This window comes from Antechinus flavipes, chromosome 3, assembly GCF_016432865.1.
Source record: "Antechinus flavipes isolate AdamAnt ecotype Samford, QLD, Australia chromosome 3, AdamAnt_v2, whole genome shotgun sequence".
Lineage (NCBI taxonomy): Eukaryota > Metazoa > Chordata > Mammalia > Dasyuromorphia > Dasyuridae > Antechinus > Antechinus flavipes.
Window position 1 is genome coordinate 556,537,882 of NC_067400.1, and position 17,341 is coordinate 556,555,222.

General features: G+C 36.1%; 2 protein-coding genes across 4 annotated transcripts in view; one reads left to right on the plus strand and one right to left on the minus strand.

Annotated features, from left to right (window-relative positions):
• The window catches only part of LOC127555337 (hemoglobin subunit beta), a 47,951-nt gene that overhangs the window by 12,172 nt on the left and 18,438 nt on the right, over positions 1 to 17,341 (minus strand). Inside the window, exons 1-3 of one of the 3 annotated variants that reach the window (XM_051987567.1) lie at positions 15,655 to 15,800; positions 15,327 to 15,549; positions 13,601 to 13,860 (exon numbers count right to left, since the gene is read on the minus strand). In XM_051987567.1, the coding sequence (XP_051843527.1) occupies positions 13,732 to 13,860; positions 15,327 to 15,549; positions 15,655 to 15,746 (444 nt within the window). In that variant the 5' untranslated portion in view covers positions 15,747 to 15,800 and the 3' untranslated portion in view covers positions 13,601 to 13,731. Of the gene's footprint in view, positions 1 to 13,600; positions 13,861 to 15,326; positions 15,550 to 15,654; positions 15,805 to 17,341 lie in introns of those variants that run through there. The other 2 variants (XM_051987565.1, XM_051987568.1) reach the window with 2 other exon arrangements.
• On the plus strand, positions 5,854 to 6,798 carry LOC127555328 (olfactory receptor 51V1-like). Its single transcript, XM_051987555.1, has one exon. The coding sequence runs from the start codon at positions 5,854 to 5,856 to the stop codon at positions 6,796 to 6,798; it is 945 nt and encodes a 314-aa protein (XP_051843515.1).

A 17,341-nucleotide genomic window follows, 5' to 3' on the forward strand; every position in this document is an offset into this window, starting at 1 on the left:
GACCTTCCTCATCTAACCCCTGACATAGACAAATTCCTAAATCATATCCTTATCCTCTTAACCTGAAGTTTGCCTTCTTAGATTTAGGTCATTCCTATTACTAACATCATCACCATCCCCATTTCCACTATCGTCATGATTATCATTAATGTTTACATAGTACTTTTAGATTAAAGCAAAGCGATGCCATATATTATCTCCTTTGGTCCTCATACCAGCCCTCTTTTCTCTTCCCTGTCTCTAATAGACCCACCAAGGCTAATGAGACTTGCCCTTCCCACAATACACTTACTTACACACATATGTAGTTTGAGTAGTGAAGATAATCCACTAATGAGAGAAACAAACTTCTACATTTAGGTGAGTTCATAAACAACTAGAATTAAGTACAGAGAATGGAAGGCTGGTTATGATCTAAAAACTTTGAGGAATAGTTGTACAAAGCATGAACAGTCACTCTGTGTCCACTAGAACATGCATTTATGTAACAGCAGGAGGGAATGAAGTTAGAAACTTCAATGAATTTCCTTATGGCAAAAGTTGTGAAAGTCTAGGTGAACCTTTCAGCTTTATAAGCTCAATCTGTTTGATAAAGATGAACCTTTTCCCTCAACTCTTCCTGTTACCCAAATAATACAGGGAATTCTGTAACAGCTGAGACAATGACTGGATGTGAGGAAAGTTGTGGGGAGAAGAGGGTGGTGATGGGAATAAATAAATTGGAAATTGCTTTAGGTTTCTCTCTACTTCATTCCTCACCTTGTCCCTACCTAGTGACATAGATAACATTTATACAGGATTTTAAAGTTTGCAAGGTAAAATATATATTTTCTTATTTTATCCTCAAAATAGTCCAATGAGGCAGGCCCCTAATTATCTACATTTTACAAATGAGGTAACTCAGGATGAAAGTAGTTAAGTCACTCGTCTAAGATTATTCAGCTAGTAAGAGTCTGGGAAAGAATTTTAATGCAGGGCTTCCTAATTAAGGTCTAAGCCAAGACCTATTCACTAACTCACCCAGTTGCCTTTTGATAGTTACAAACTAAGCCTGGTCAAACAAACTCAGCCCAAAATGCTTTCTAGTGGGAATCAGTGGGTTTACCTCTTGACAGTGCACTTTGAAAGGTGGCCATTGTTTAGGAAAGAGGGGAAAGAAGCAATGTGGACCACTGAGAGAATCAGAGGAGGTCAGAACCTCTCCTCAAACTTCTCCCCTGACACCCCTATACACTAGAAACTCAGTGCCTGTAATGAAAATAAGGAAAGTTTTCTCCTGGGAGCAAAACTAGTCATAGAGCACTCTGAGATAAATATTCCCTGTTGCTCTTCAGGTAGACATCTCTACCATTCAAACCACAAAGCAGGAAAGGATGCTGCCCAGGAATCTCAGTGAGTTTTCTGAATTGTCAGTATTTTTAAAAATCAATTCCACTTTAATTAGCTGCTTTCCATCATTATTCTCTCTTTAGGTACCTCTCTTGCCTTTCTCTGTCTTTGTTCCAGGCACTAAAAGCCTACTACACTGAAGCTTAAGGGTCAAGTATAGAAATTTGATGACAAGTGGATTTTTGAAGGTGGTTCACGGAAGAAAGCAGCAAGATAATTGCAGACTGGACAAAAAACACTCCAAAAGAATGTAGCTAATAACAAGTCTGGGAATACAGTGGTGTGCTGAATGTTTCCTTTTGCCCTCTCTAAATGTGTTTAATTTTTCATTTTTTCCATAATTGGATGTAAAAAAAAATGACACCTTTCTATGTGTCTCTCTGTCTTTTTCTCTCTCTGTCTTTCTCTGTTCCTCACCATTTTAAATCTTTTTGGCATATCTAGTATTGATGGTTTTTGGTCAATGGGAATTTATTGCCCTTTGAATATGACTCCAAAATTCTCTACAGAATACTGGTGCTGGCAAGTGCTAATCTAGTTCTGTGTATATCTACCATGACTGCAGTTCTGGGAGTTCTGTGGTTTGATCTTTTTGGCATCTACTTTTTAAATCTGAATCCTGTTTTCATTCCAAATGGTAATGCTTATTCAAGTTGTAGAACACTAAAAAGAAGACTTTTATCTGGTTTCCTTTCCCGCTAAAAATCAGTCAATCAATCATAGTCTGGTCTCTTTCAAAGGTATCTCTACATAAAATGTTAAGCAGCAGAATAATAAGGACAATTCCCTAGGTCATTCCAGTGTAAAAATCCTTTTAAGTTCAGTCCTCCTAATTCCAGCTAGTCAACTAGTTCTAAATCTTACACAGTTTTCTAATTTTATGACCCACTTTTTCCCCCATCTTCCCAAAACAATTAAGAAAAACTATTAAATGCTTTGTTAAAAATCTGGATTAGCTACATCTACAGCAATCCTCTAATCCCTCAATTTTGAAACCTGGTCAAAAAACAAAGATTTACATTGCTAATCTTTTATGGCCCTTTCTTGAGAAAGAGACACTAGTTATTTTGATTAATGTTTTGTTTTCTTGTTGTTGCTGTTGTTGTTTTTCTTATTTATCTTTCATTCTTAAAGAGGACCATGTCATTAGGGAAGGAATACCATGACTTACAAGTGATTTGGATTTAAGTGAAAAAGGCTATGCAAGATTACCCACCTTACTTTCCCTTCCAGAGCAATCTGAGACCAGTGGCCAGATATAGATCAGGACAATTAAAGATGGTTCTTGCTTACTTTTCTAGATGTTCCCTAACCATTCTTTTATTAATATGTTTTAGAATTTTGCCAAAAATCACAGTCAATATCACTGATGCATGGAATGTGAATTCTAATTTTGAAAATGAAGTAATTTGCCAAATTCAATCATTTTTAAACCTCCCATTTATAATCAGCTTTTAAAAAATCACTGACAGTCACATAGCATTTGTATTTATGTATTTAGTAAGAACAAAAATTATATATATATGTGTGTGTGTGTGTGTGTGTGTGTGTGTGTATACACACACACACACACACTATTTCCAGTATAAGATAGCTAGATAATCTTTACTTCTTTTTATTTATCTGAAAAATCATGTCATTTTTATCCATATTTGTTCAATCGCTTCCAGTTTTTTTTTCATTCCAGTTGAAAATTTCTTTATTGTTTTCAGAACTTTCAACCATTTCAGCATTCTAGGATGTAGTTTGTCTTGTCCTAGTGAGATGCTGCTCTTTTCCTCTCTTCCTCTTAATCTTGGGTTTTAAACTCCCAAATCTTTTAATGTCTCATTTGATATACTTTATACAATATAATATTTTTCCTGTTGCAGACCATGGCAGAGTACAAGTGCCCATATTTATATTATTTTTTCTCCAGATTTTAACAGTTATCATTACATTGAATGAAATTTTATCACTTCAGGACATATGGGTAGTTAATTGGAATTTGTGATTGTATCCCCTAAAAATAATTACAAATTACACATTTACCATTTGAAACTTTTTTCTGAAGAAAGTCTTTCCCTGAAGCCGATGGCAAATGTATCATGGATAACTTAATTTTATCCCCCCCCCCACTTGATAGTATTTTATTTTTCCCAATTGCATGTTAACATAGTTTTAAACATTCATTTTTATATTTTGAGTTCCAAATTTTTTCTCCCTAGTACCGTTACCTCCTCCCTCTGCAAGAAAACAAGTAATCTGATGCAGATTATACATATATCGTCACTTTAAACATATTTCCATATCACTCATATTGTGAAAGAAAAATAAGAACTAAAAGAAAAAGCTACAAGAATAAAATGAAAGTAGTATGCCTTCATCTGAATTTAGTCTCCATATTTCATTGAATGTGGATGACATTTTCCATCACACGTCTATTGGAATAGGATTGGATCATTGTATTGCTAAAAAGAGTTAAGTCTATTATAGTTGATAATAATCTGTCCTGTTACTGTGTAAAATATTCCCCTGATTTTGTTCATTTCATTCAGCATCAGTTCATGTAAGTGTTTCTAGGTTTTTCCAAAGTCTTACTACTCAGGATAGCTCATAGAATAATAGTTTACAAATGTATTTCATTACTGAGCTTTTGTACCTCCTTTTCCTTTTGGCCAATTTGACTTTTTAAAGAGTCCTCTTCTTCAGTGAGCTTTTGTATATCCTTTTTCATTTGGCCATTTCCCTTGGGAGGGTAAGCCAAGACTTTGACCTAGATGTGCATACAGGCAATGCAACAAAGTCCTTCACCCAATGCCAGCAAATGGGTCCTTGTAATCTCCTTGTGACCAGTAGTCAGAATCTATCTGTGAGCTGAGAGCTTTGGAAACGCAGATGCAGTTCCTGATTCAATCATTCCCAATTTCTGCTGCTGGTTTGCTGCAAGAGCTGTTATGGCGCAGTCTATGCTAAGTTTTGCTCTATTACTCTCTAGTGGGAAAGATTTTTCCTACCTATCTTTTAAGCTGCCCTAGGCTTAAAAATTGTTTCATTCAATCCTATTGTGGGATTAGATTCTCTAGAATTAGTTTCAAGGCTTTTTTAAAAAGTTATTTGGAAGAGAATTTGGGAAAACTCAGTCAAGTTCTTACCTTTACTCAACCATCTTGGCTCCCATAGAATGTTTCTGAAGGGGATTCAGAATTAAGCTTAATTGGTAAGGATTAATTGATTTTTCATAATGGTAATAAGGTAAGGAAGGGCTTGTCAGAAAAAGAATTTACTTCATGTAAGACAACAGAATAGGGCATAAGCTAATGTTTTGCAAAAATAAAAGTACAAATCTATCTCTCTTCCAACAGGAGCTTGTTCTGAGAAGGCATCACTGATAGGCTCCAATTAGAAGAGGGTATTATTGGATGAATTTTCTATCAGAGCTGCATGTCCTGTCCTTCACTTCATCAAGACATTGACTGTAGACATGCTTCCCTTCATCACTTCCTAGTTTAAATTTCCCCCCAATCTTCTTTCAAGAAACTTCATGGATTCTGTGCCTAAGATTTCTTTCATGACTCATTTTCATGCTTAAATTCTTCTCTTGGGCGTCTGTGGACTAATGGAACTGCATTATCACTCTATGGACAAAGAGATTTAGCTTTGAGTCTTGTGTAAAAAGAAAAAAAAAAGACCAAAGAGAAAGAAACAACAATATCATTTTGTGTGGAATGTGATATATGGCATTGCAAGTATGAAGTGGCTCTTGACTAGCAATTTCATGAATAGGCATAAATAGGGAAAGTCCATAGCCCCAACTCTTTTATATCCAATCCAGTCAGTGTACTACACCAATATCTCCATAATTCCTACTGTTCATGTAGCTGTGACTATTGCCTCCATACCACTATTGTCTCAGGGATATCAGCAGGAAGCAGGAAGGTGAAGATGAGAACAACCAGTATCTGTAGCAGAGTTAACTTTACTTCTTCATTTTGGTGTCAGGAACTTTGCCTCCAGGATTCCAGGCATTTGATTTTTTAAGCACTTTTCCTTCATGTCTATATTACTTCACTTCTATTAGAAGTATTAAGTCAGGGAAATCATTCTTTTGAGAAAATGTTCATTTACCTTCAAGTATTTGAAGGATTGTAATGGATATAAACATTGGATTTATTCTTCCTGACCTCAGAGGTTAGAAAAAGGAGCTAAGGATAGAAATTGCAGAGAGACAGGTTTCATTTTCACACAGGATGAATAGGCTAGCAAGAAAGGTCTTCTAAAGATGGAAGAAATTGCTTCAGAGAGTGGTAGATTTACCTGAGGGTTCCATAAGAGGTTGGACAGTCATTTGTCACATATACAATAGAAATCATCATTATTATGGTACAAGAGGTTGAATGACCTCTGAAGTACTTTTAATTTTTAATTATTCTACATTTTGTTAGCAAGTGGATATATGCTCATTTCCTCTACAAACCTGACATCATGTCCATTGCACTGGTTATCAATTCGAGTTCTAACTTTCTGCTGACAGGTTTCCCTGGCCTGGAGTGGGCCCACCACTGGATCTCTATCCCAGTTTTCTCAGTCTATCTGGCTGCCATACTGGGCAACGCCACAATCCTCCACATAGTCCGCACTGACCCCTCCCTGCACCAGCCAATGTATTACTTCTTGGCAATGCTGGCAAGTACAGACCTAGGCCTGTGTGTGTCTACCATGCCCACGGTGCTGGGGGTTCTGTGGCTTGATCTCCGTGGCATCCACCTCTATGCCTGTGTCTTCCAGCTCTATGTTGTCCACTCCTTCTCCTTCATGGAATCATCCATGCTCTTTGCCATGGCTTATGATCGTTTTGTTGCCATTACCAACCCACTGAGGTATTCCACCAAGCTCACCAGCTCCCGGGTGGTGAAGATCATAGGAGTACTAGGGTTCCGGAGCATCATAGTTACCGTACCTCCAGGCCTACGATTGCTTTGGTTCTCCTACTGTCGCCATAACACCCTCTCCCACTCTTACTGCTTGCATCAGGATATGATCCGCCTTTCCTGTTCCAATACAAAATTCAATAGTTTGTATGCCTTGACTGTGATCTTACTCTCCATGGGCTCAGACTTCCTCTTCATTCTGCTCTCCTATGCCATGATCTTTCGCTCAGTTTTGGCCATTGCTTCCCATAAGGAACAACTCAAGGCCCTTAACACATGTGTGTCTCACATCCTGGCTGTCCTGTGTTTCTATGTCCCGGTGTTGGGCCTGTCTATCGTGCACCGGTTTGCTAAGCATTCCTCACCCATAATACACATTGTGATGGGAAATGTGTACATCCTCTTCCCACCACTAATGAATCCTGTCATCTACAGCATTAAGACCCAACAGATCCGCAGGGCAATTGTCAGGGTTATTTCTCTGAGACAGGCCAGATAATTATATATTCCCTTCAGCTCGGAGAATAACATTCAAACCAGTTATTTGATGAAACATTGTAGTAATAAAATAAGAGAAACTATTTCTTCTCAGCCATGACCTCATTCTTCCACAAATATAGATGTATTTATTGAGAAGAGAGTAAAATAGATGCCCTGGAAAGCCATAAAGAGGTAGTAAGGGTATACAGAGAGAAGTGCTAAGCACATGAATGGATAAAATTTGTTTTTTCTCACATTACAGAGCAACTGATTAAGATCATCTGTTGAATTGCTGTCTTGTTAGTGTGCTCCCTTTCTGTTGCTCTTATTGGACATCACATTATGACTTTAGTTGCTACTCAGCTATCCTATTATCTTCAGGTTTCTCTAACATACCATCCAATTTCCACCACTATCTTGGAATTAAACGAGGATCTATTTATCAACTAGTTCCAATCACTTCCTTCATTCACTGAGGAGTTCTGTTTTTAGTTTATGATTTTAAGATATTTCTATCCTTCAGGGAAGAGTTTCTAGTCTTTTCTATAAGATCTTTTAGCTTCTTACTGTACCTAAACTACAGTCTTTAACTGCAGTGAAATTTTGAGTACCACTTACTTCTCTCTCTACTTATCCACTGTGGAAATGTTATAGTTATATAACTATATATATAACATAGTTATATTTAATAATCCTCTCTCCACTGAGAGAAGGAATACATATCTCTTTAATCATTTCTTATAGCCAACAGCTATTAACATTCTTCTTAAGCAGTTTGCTAGGGAAAATGTAATAGCTAAACAGGCTAAGCCACATCCTAATTTTTGAACTCCTTTTTCTTCTACTGTTTCTTTTGACTTCCTCAGTTCTGCTCCAGTCTGACTAATTCTTTTTAGTCCTTAGACCTTCTCATATACACTTATTACAAAATCTGGATGAATTGTTAAGCAATTTCTTTTTACCTTATCCATTATGGTATAGTATAAAAATCTTATTTTTAGTCTTCTCCAACTTGCATAAGCACTGATATTTCTTTCCAAATATCAGTGCTTATGCAAGTTGGAGAAGACTAAAAATAAGATTTTTATACTATGTCCCTCCTGGAAAAAAAATCCACATTCTGGAATCTTAATTTTCTCTCTACATAAAATTATTAAATAATAGAACATTTAGTTCAATTATCTGGATTACTCCAATGTAGAAGCCCTTTCAATTTGAGTCTTCCTAATTCAAGCTAATCAATGTACCTTATCTAGTTATGAGATTGGGTGATCCATACTTTTTTCAATCTTTCCAAAATTACAAGAAAAAACTTAAATGTTTGTTAAAATCTGAATTAACTATATATATACATATATATAGATAGATAGATAGATAGATAGATAGATATAGCAATTCCCCTATCCCTCTATTTTGTAATTGAGTCAAAAACCAAAGACTAATATTATTAGTCTAGTGAGGTTCTTACTTTTTTATTTTTGTTTTCTTGAGGCAATTGGGGTTAAGTGACTTGCCCAGGGTCACATAGCTAGGAAGTGTTAAGAGTCTGAGATCAAATTTGAACTCAGGTCCTCCTGACTTCAGGGCTGGTGCTCTTAGTGTGACTCTTTCTTGACAAAGACATACTGGTTATTTTTTTTTATTGGTGCTTCTTTTTCTAGATATTCCCTGACCATTTTTTAATTAATACTATTTAAAAATTTGCCAAAAATGAAAATCAAACTCAATGAATCATATATGGATTCTGATTTTGAAAATTAAGCAATTTATCTAGTTCAATCATTTTTATATCTTTCATTTATAGTTGACTTTCAGAAATCACCTACTGGCATGGACATAGCAATTACATTTATTCATTCATTCAGAACCAAATTAATAATTAAATCAGCATTTTCTGAGTCAGATAGTTAGACTCTTTCATTCTTTTTTATCCATATTTGTTCACTCCTTTCCTATCCAAAGGTAATACTCTTTGGCAGAGCAAATAAACATAACCCAATACCTAAACAGAGAAATTTTTGTTTGTTAATAGTCATCATTATCCAATCTAGTTTTAACAGCAATTCAATCTCTATTTATCTCTTTATCTATCTTTTTCTCCACCACTTAGCTATTCTTAGCATTTCTTTCTAGCTTCAGCTACCTCACTATACCCTTTAGATCTTTTGATTGTATTCTTCTAGCACCATATCCTGGTTTTGTGTTCACCTACTATCACTTATTTCTTTAGATCTATTACACATGAATTTTAATAAATTAATAAATAATAAATAAATTGATTATTGATTTCTTGACATCAAAAACTTTAGATAACCATTTTTTTATTCTTTTTGGAAAATTCTTCCTTATTTGTTTTCAGAATTTCACTCTTAGGAGTTTTGCTTCTCTCATATTCTTACTTCCCCCAAAGTATGACTAATGGATCTGCATTAAGCTAAAGATGAAATTTTTCATGATAAATGTGGAACTATGTTTAGAAGAACTGCATATGTTTAACTTATATTGGATTGCTAACTGTCTAGAAGAGGAAAGAGGGAGAGAAGAATGAGAGGGAGAAAAATTTGGAAGACAAGGTTTTGCAAGAGTGAATGCTGGAAACTGTCTTCGCATGTATTTTGAAAAATAAAAGCTATTATTATTTTTTTAATTAAGATGAGTCTTTAGTGGAGTGAGTGAAGACATTTTTTACTCTATTCAATCCAACATTTTTAACTATGAATTAGATGGAAATATGATGACTAAGTTATAAAATTTGTATATGCCACAATGGTGGAAAAAATACTTGAAATGATAAATTATGAATTTTTCCAGATTAGTTATTTCTTATAATAAAGTTCTAGACTGAGAGATAGGTAGTCTCTGTTGTCACTTACTAGCCATGTGAGCACTGTTAAATTGCTTAATTTTCCTGAATCCATTGCCTCAGGATTAATTTGAGGTATTATTAATACCCTATGACCTAACTGACAGGGTTGTTATATGGCTTTGAGTTCATGTTTATAAAATGCTTCATAAATTTTAAAGCAATATATATATATATATATATATATATGTATATATACATAATATTAGTAGTGTTGTCATTTTGTTATTATTATTATATTGGATTTCAAAATTTCTTGTTTAACTAGAAATATGATTGGAATCAGTTAGACATTTAGAGTGTGGCAATTGAAATGAAATCAGTTAAATTAAAACTTAACTGAATTGAAATAAATGTAAAATTCTTCATTTGAGTACCAAAAAAACAACAACAGAAAAATAATGATTTGGACAGTAGAATATACCTTGAATAAGAAATAGAAATATAAACATTTAGATATAGACATATTTCATACACATATGTATATTTACTTATCGAAGTATATATATGAAGCTGTATACTTATATAAATATATTCACTTATATTTCTATATGCATACACCCACATGAGCAGGGATGTATTTGTATTTTGAAACACAATCAATTTGTCTTGGATGTTAGGATCAGGAACAAGAGAGAGAAGTTATATAATGAACGTATCAATTTAATGATTCCTTCTCTTTCCTTCCTATTCAGAAGAAATTTTTCCTAATAATGTGATTTTCAGAAGAGAAAAGGATCACCGACAGGAGAATCCTGCATCAAGAAGATTAAATCCTTTCCACAAAGAGAGCTTGCTGATATTATTGTGAAAGGCTTGGTCGGAATAGGCTCATCATGGATGGAAAATATTTGTATAGAAATTTCACAATGTGTCCTTAACTCTTAGGAGGAAGATAGTAAATATTTTATTTTTTTTGGGGGGGGGGGGCAGTATTTGTCAGTGCCAAAGAATCCTTTGTGTGTTGTGATTTTTGTATAGTAAATAAAATTAAAAAGTCATATATCATATTTATATTGTAATTGAGTTTTTATAACAATTAGGGAGCTGATTATCTACTTTTGACAAGATCTTATTGAGGAATTACAACTAAATTTTGTTTCATAGATTTTTTTTTTAGACACACCAGTTCTCAATTATAGTCTAGAAACCCCTTAGGATCTCTGAGTTGCTCTTAGGAGATCTGTGAGGAGAAAGCAAAAACAAAAACAACCTCAACAACAATAACAATAACAATAATGATAATGATAAACTTTGCTATCCAGTGCAATAAATATTGACAGATATAATCCATATTAAAGAAATGTTTGTTTAAGCATAATCATTAATCTTTAAAAAGATTAAGGATTCTGAATGAAAAGTTTGAGAATTGCTATTTTAGAAAAAATGGGGGGGGATAAAAAGGGGGAGGGATATAAGCTAAAAGAAACTGATCCAACCTTGCCATCAGGCTCCCAGGGTCAAATCTGCTCTATGTAAATCTAGAGAAGATCATAAGAATAATGACTTAAATTTATTCTAATAAAAGTAATAAAGATTATTATTCTGGAGAAATGGCCAAAGTATATAAAATAGTGGTCTTCAGCTATATGAAGGATTGACATGTAGAAAAGAGATTATCCTTATTCTGCTTGATCCTAGAGTATATAAGTAGGATCAGTGGGTGGATTTTCAAAGAGGCTATATTTAGGTCAATATATAGAAGAGAAAAAAAACCCAAATCCAAAAATGACATATGCTTACATGGAAGATTAAGAATTCTCTATGATTAGAGGTTTCCATATGGAGATTGTGTAATCACTGGATGGAAATTTTGTAGAGGAAGGTCACACATTAGGAATGACATGGACTAGATGAGTTCTGTGTTATCTTCTAAATCTAATATCCTCTTTCAATTCTGTTTCATGTTCTACTTCCCTCTTACAACAGGGAATTCTTTCCTTGCTCCAACCCATCTTGTTCATTCCTCAAAACTCACCAAACATCTCAGCAACTTATTGTACCATGGTTCATCTACAATCTCAAAGTTGTCTCCTCAAAGACAACTGTAACTAACCCTTTAAAGAGATCAGTGCTCCCTCTCTTCCTTAATCATAGACTGATCCATATAGTTTGAAGGGAATCTTAGGGTTTATCTACTACAATTGGTACCTAAGAATGCCATAAGTAGTTTTGAAAATATTGTGGTTGCTATTGTTATTGTTTTAAAACCACAATTGCACTGCCTCTTTTCTCTCTCCCACATCCAAATGGGAAAAATCAGGGCTTCCCAGCATAGTCCCTCCTTTCAATCCCCACAGCCTGAACAGAATATGAATTACTATTTTTGTGTTATTGTTTATTAATCATATTTACTCAACATATAGTAATTTGCTACTTATCTAATTATTACCCATTCAGGATTGTGAGTTTATGTGAGAGTGGACTTCTTGGAGTAAGATTTTTATATAAGGCTGTGACTTAGGTCCCTATTCTTGGGTATAATTTTAATTCTTTAATAGACTGATTATATATTCCTGTAATAGGAGCATGAGGCAACCTCTTCAGGCTTTTATTTTACATGACAGCTGGCAAAACAAGCCTAGCAGTAGGACATCCACACTGATTATGAGAAGAAGAAGAGAGATAAAATTTTAAGTTGGGGGCTAAGTGACAAAGGAAAGATGGAGAGATGTGAAGTAGAAATGGGAAGTTGGCTATGACTGTAGTTTGTGGGATGGGAGAGGGTTTGTAAAGGGGAAAGGGAGGAAAGGATAAAATGCGTATCTGAACATTCATATACCGGCAAATTATATGACCATATATACCCAGTGGATAAAAATCCTGGACTCAGGACAGAAAATTCTCCACAAAATAAACAAGAGATTAAAATATGGAGGAAGAGAGAATATCTTTCTTGAGCCTCTAGATCCATCATGGGATGGAATAACCATAGGAAGAATGGACATTATCTAAAGTGCTAAGGCAAGTCTAACTGGAACAACTTATGAAATATTCCTTCCCCACATCCTCAACCTGACAGAAACCTGCATCTCCCATTCCCACTTCTTTCAATAGCCTAGGAATTAAGGGCAGAAGAGTAATCTCTGAGAGTGGTATAAGGAAGTAATTAAAAAGAGAAGGAGTTCAAGAGACTGAGGAAAGAATTACCTTGAAATAGGTGACTCTTTTCCTCACTATCATTAATCCAATTGGATAATGGAGAGGTAATGTGGAAAAGACCTAAGGAAAGAATATGAGAGAGGCTGGAGTTCCTCCCAAAGCTACTGGCAGCTGTTTAGTGATGGTGACTGCCTTTGGTCCATAAGATCTGAGAAGTTCCCATCTCCTGTCTCCCACTACCTTGAGTTAGATCTGATTAGCCTGGGAGAGAAGAGGGAGCCCTAGATGCACTGCAATGAAAGTGGAGACAGTGTCTAGAGGAGGTACCAGAGGTTTTTTTCAAAAGGTGTCTCCTAGAATTTGGGGATTCACATTTCCAAGACTATGGGAAATATTACCCTCAGTTTTTCATTCATTCCTTTATTTATTCATTATTTCACTAGCTTACTCATTCAAGCAATATTTACTGAGCAAGGATCTTTGTTTTTGGTATAATGTGGAAAGGGGCTCAAGAGAAGTTGAGAAGTTATGCCCATACCATTATAAATCTGGGATTGTCTCCCCTTTGAATTTTCTACCAAGAATCCTCACAACCTGGTTTCTAACCCTCTTTAGTGAACTGGAACCATTAGTTTGAGCATGAAGAACAAAGTAAAGACAAATGGATACCTCTTGTGCTTTCCCTTAAGGTCTTTGTCTCCTTAGTTTCCCTAAGTTTTCATTTCTCATGACCTCTGGTTTTCCCATCTCCCATATTTCTAGATCTTTTCTCCCCCCCCCCATTCTACTTTCCCATCTCCTTCCATTTCCTACTCCCTCCCCAAAGTGAAAGGAAAGAAAGCTATATGAGGCTCACTGGACTGAATGCAGTTTATTAGTCAGGGGCTATGCCCATAGGGCCAGGCCCCATTCATTCCATGTGCAAAAGATGGACAACATGGAGGACAGGGGATTCAACAGGCTGAAGGCCCCCAGATGGGCAGGGGTTTAGTGGTACTTGTGGGCCAGGGCAGTGGCCACACCAGCCACGAGTTTCTGCCAGGCAGCCTGAACTTCAGGGGTGAAATCTTTGCCAAAGTGCTCAGCCAGGCAGATCACAAGGATGTTCCCCAGGAGCTGTGGAAGAGATAGAGAGAAGGATACAATGAGTCTTTGAGAAAAGCAATGTCCTAGACAACCCATCTGTATTCCACTTCACTCCAATATCCAATATCCAGTCTTGCTTCCTGGATCATACTCAACTAATAAATAGATTTTGAATTTTAGAGCCTGGTCCTTTATCTTCATAATGTCTCACTGAATTCCCTACATCCTCCAGTGTCCACCAGGTTCTGATCTTCTTTTCTATTGTTCTACAGATGTTACTCCATCATTAGAGTATTTAATTTCTCACTGAATAGAAGGATCCTTTTCTCACTTTGACTTTTCCCCTTACCCCGTCCTTCCCATCCCTGCTTTTATTTGGGTCCTTTAGCAAAGAACAGTAGAGTCTTTGAGATGACATAATTCCCTAAGAGGAGAGGGAAGAATTGAAGGGTAAACTGAAAAGCCTGGTAAACCTAATGAGAAAAGGAAAATAGGGAAATAGAGGAAGAGGGAAGGGAGGAAAATAAAGAAAGAGATTTGATAAGAGACAGAGAAATCAATATTAAAAAATAAAGGAAATTTAATTAGGAGAGAATGAGAAATGAAGGAATAGAAGAGAGGTAAAAAAGAATTATGCACAAGATAAAAAGAGAATGTGAAGTACATTGCTCAGAAGACTACAAGAGAAAATGAAAGAAGGTTGGTGAGAAAGTAAAAAGGCAGGACATAGAAAGATAATTAGAATTTTTTAAAAGGACAGTGAAGGAGAAATCAACAGAAAAAGTGAGAGACAGAAAGACAGTGTGAATAAAAGAAGGGTACGATGGGGATAAGAGAGAGGGAAAAGAAATTAAGTAAAGCTAGATATAGGAGTACAATAAGTTCTTACCAATCTTGAGAAAGTCATGGGCCCCTACTGAGCTCTGCTTCTAACCCTTCTTCCTGAGTCACTATCCTTCAGGACCTTGTCAAGGCAAAGATCTGACTAGCAGTTTTCATGTCTATAGTAAACAGTCTAGAGAGGAAAATAGCTTAATATAACAACTCAGTGCAGTTTCAATGGATTTGGAGTCAGAAGGAATGGATTCAAATTTTATGTTGTTCATTCACTGTCTATGTGGACTTGGACCAGTCATTCATTATATCTCAGCCTGTTTCCTCATGTGAAAAATATAGGCAAAGGATTTCTGAAATTCTTTCTAGCTTTATATAGGTGATTCTATGAATTTGTTATTCATTATATGAAAATAATATGAGAAGAAACTAAGAAAAATTATCAACACATCTTGGTAGTTTCCAAAATAATGAATAATTCTTTTAAATTTAGCACTGAACTTAGTTACTTTTACCTGATGGAGGGAATTGTACATATTTAATGCTTCTTGTTTAAATACCAGTGTCATGAGGCAAAACTTCTATTACCTACCCTAGTTAGAGCTTTGTATGGGAGCAATTCTCCTATTGGGGCTCCTCAAATGAGCAGGCCCAGAACTTACCCTGAAGTTCTCAGGGTCCACATGCAATTTGTCACAGTGGAGCTCACTCAGCTTGGCAAAAGTACCCTTCAGGTTGTCCATGTTCTTGACAGCATCACCAAAGGAGGTCAACACCTTAGCGCCATGGGCCTGGACCTTAGCATTTCCCATGATACTCTTGGCAGAGGACAGGTCACCAAAATGGTCAAAAAACCTGGAGGTCCAGGGGTAGACGGTGAGCAACCTTTAAGAGAGAAAGAGAAAAAATGAGATGAAGTTTATAACTGTTCAGTGGTCCCTATTCCTTTCCCTTCTCCTTCATCCCTTCTCCATTACCCCTGCCATTTACCTCCCAAGGGCCTCAGCTCCAGTCTGATCAATGGACACCTTACTCCATATGGCGTTGATGTGGCCCTTCTCTTCACCACTCAGATGCACCATTTTGACAAGTTTATGAGTTAGCTTGTGAACAAACTTGGGTCAAAAGCAATGTGATGCTTCAGCTGTCTCAATTTTGCCTTTTATTCCTAGCCTGAAAGCCCTGCCCTTTAGGTTTCTAGTTGTCTATTGGTTCTGGTTGGGGTGCGGCTAACCTGGAATGAAGCCAGTGGAAGAGAGGGTGGTGCATGTGTTGGGAAGGGGGGGGGAGGTGGGAGAGTTGGGAGGAGATGGACTCCTGTCTGTTAGCTCAGTCACCACTTTAGATTGGCACCACTTCAAGGAATGGGACTTCCCCAAAGTTCTGGGCTGAGACGTAATTCACTCCTTATCTCCTGTCTCCTTCTAGTTAAGACATTAATAGCAAAACATATTATGAACAGCTATGACACAACTTAAAACATAACCCCATTATCCTGAATATTTGCTTATGGTCCAGCAAGGGAGCTGGCTTTTCTTTGCCCTTGAATGCTTCTTCCCATGACTAATTTTTAATCTTGAGAAATTTGGATATAGTAAAAGAAAGTTTGCTACCTGGGTGACTGATCAAATTAATTAGCTTTTCTGAGTCTGTTTCCAAATCTGGCAAATAGAGCTAAATAATAGGTGTTCCACTTACTTCCCAGGATTATTATGGGGATCAAATGAGAAAATATGCATGTGAGTTTTTTTTATAACTAATTTTCATTCAAAATAGGCTTTATGATTTATTTTTTTTTCTGGTTCAGACCTGTAATTTCATGGGGGAAGGGAGATGGACTTTCTTAGGTTCCCTAGATTCTTCTTCCCTTCTGAGGTTACCTGCAATCTAATTACCAATCCCACTTACTTTCTCTCCTTTCCCTATTCTTCTGTTTTTTACTTTTCCTTTCCCTGGCTAGATCATTAGGTTTACCAGGTTCTTCAGTTTTCCCTTCAATCCTTCATCACTTCTATGTACATGTGTACATATATACACCCATGTGTATATGTATGTACATATATACACATATATAAATATAAATATATATTATATATACACAGAAAGAGAAAGGAGAGAGAGAGAGAGAAAGAGAGAGAGAAAGAGAGAGAGAGACCCATTTATATATATATATATATATATTTGGACTTTTTAATATATTATTTGCAAGGGAGATAATCTGAGCTGGATAAATTATGAAGTTCTTGCTCATCTCATCACACTTTTAGAGCACTCTGGTGAAATCACCCTTCTTCCTAGAGGATTTTGATTTTTTTCAATTCAGATGGCATCTCCTTTCCCTATAGTCAACCCCAAGGGAGTCAATTAAGTGAATAAGAAGAACGTTAAGGTCTTTCTTCCTCTGAGACTGTCTTCCTTGAGTCAAGCAGAAAGGCTAATCCAACACTCATTTCCTTTCCTCAAACACCCATGCCAAAGGACACCCCATTCTTATCAATAATATGAAATTTCTACAATATAAACAAACAGCTAGATGCAAATATTCAAGTTTATTTCCTTATTCTCCTAACTTTTGTGTTCTGGCTCTAAGTGTTTCTCTAATTGGCCTTAAGGCTTGAATTGACATTCATTCTTTCTCCTAGACCATACCTGAACCTAGAACTAGGAAGTTCCTACA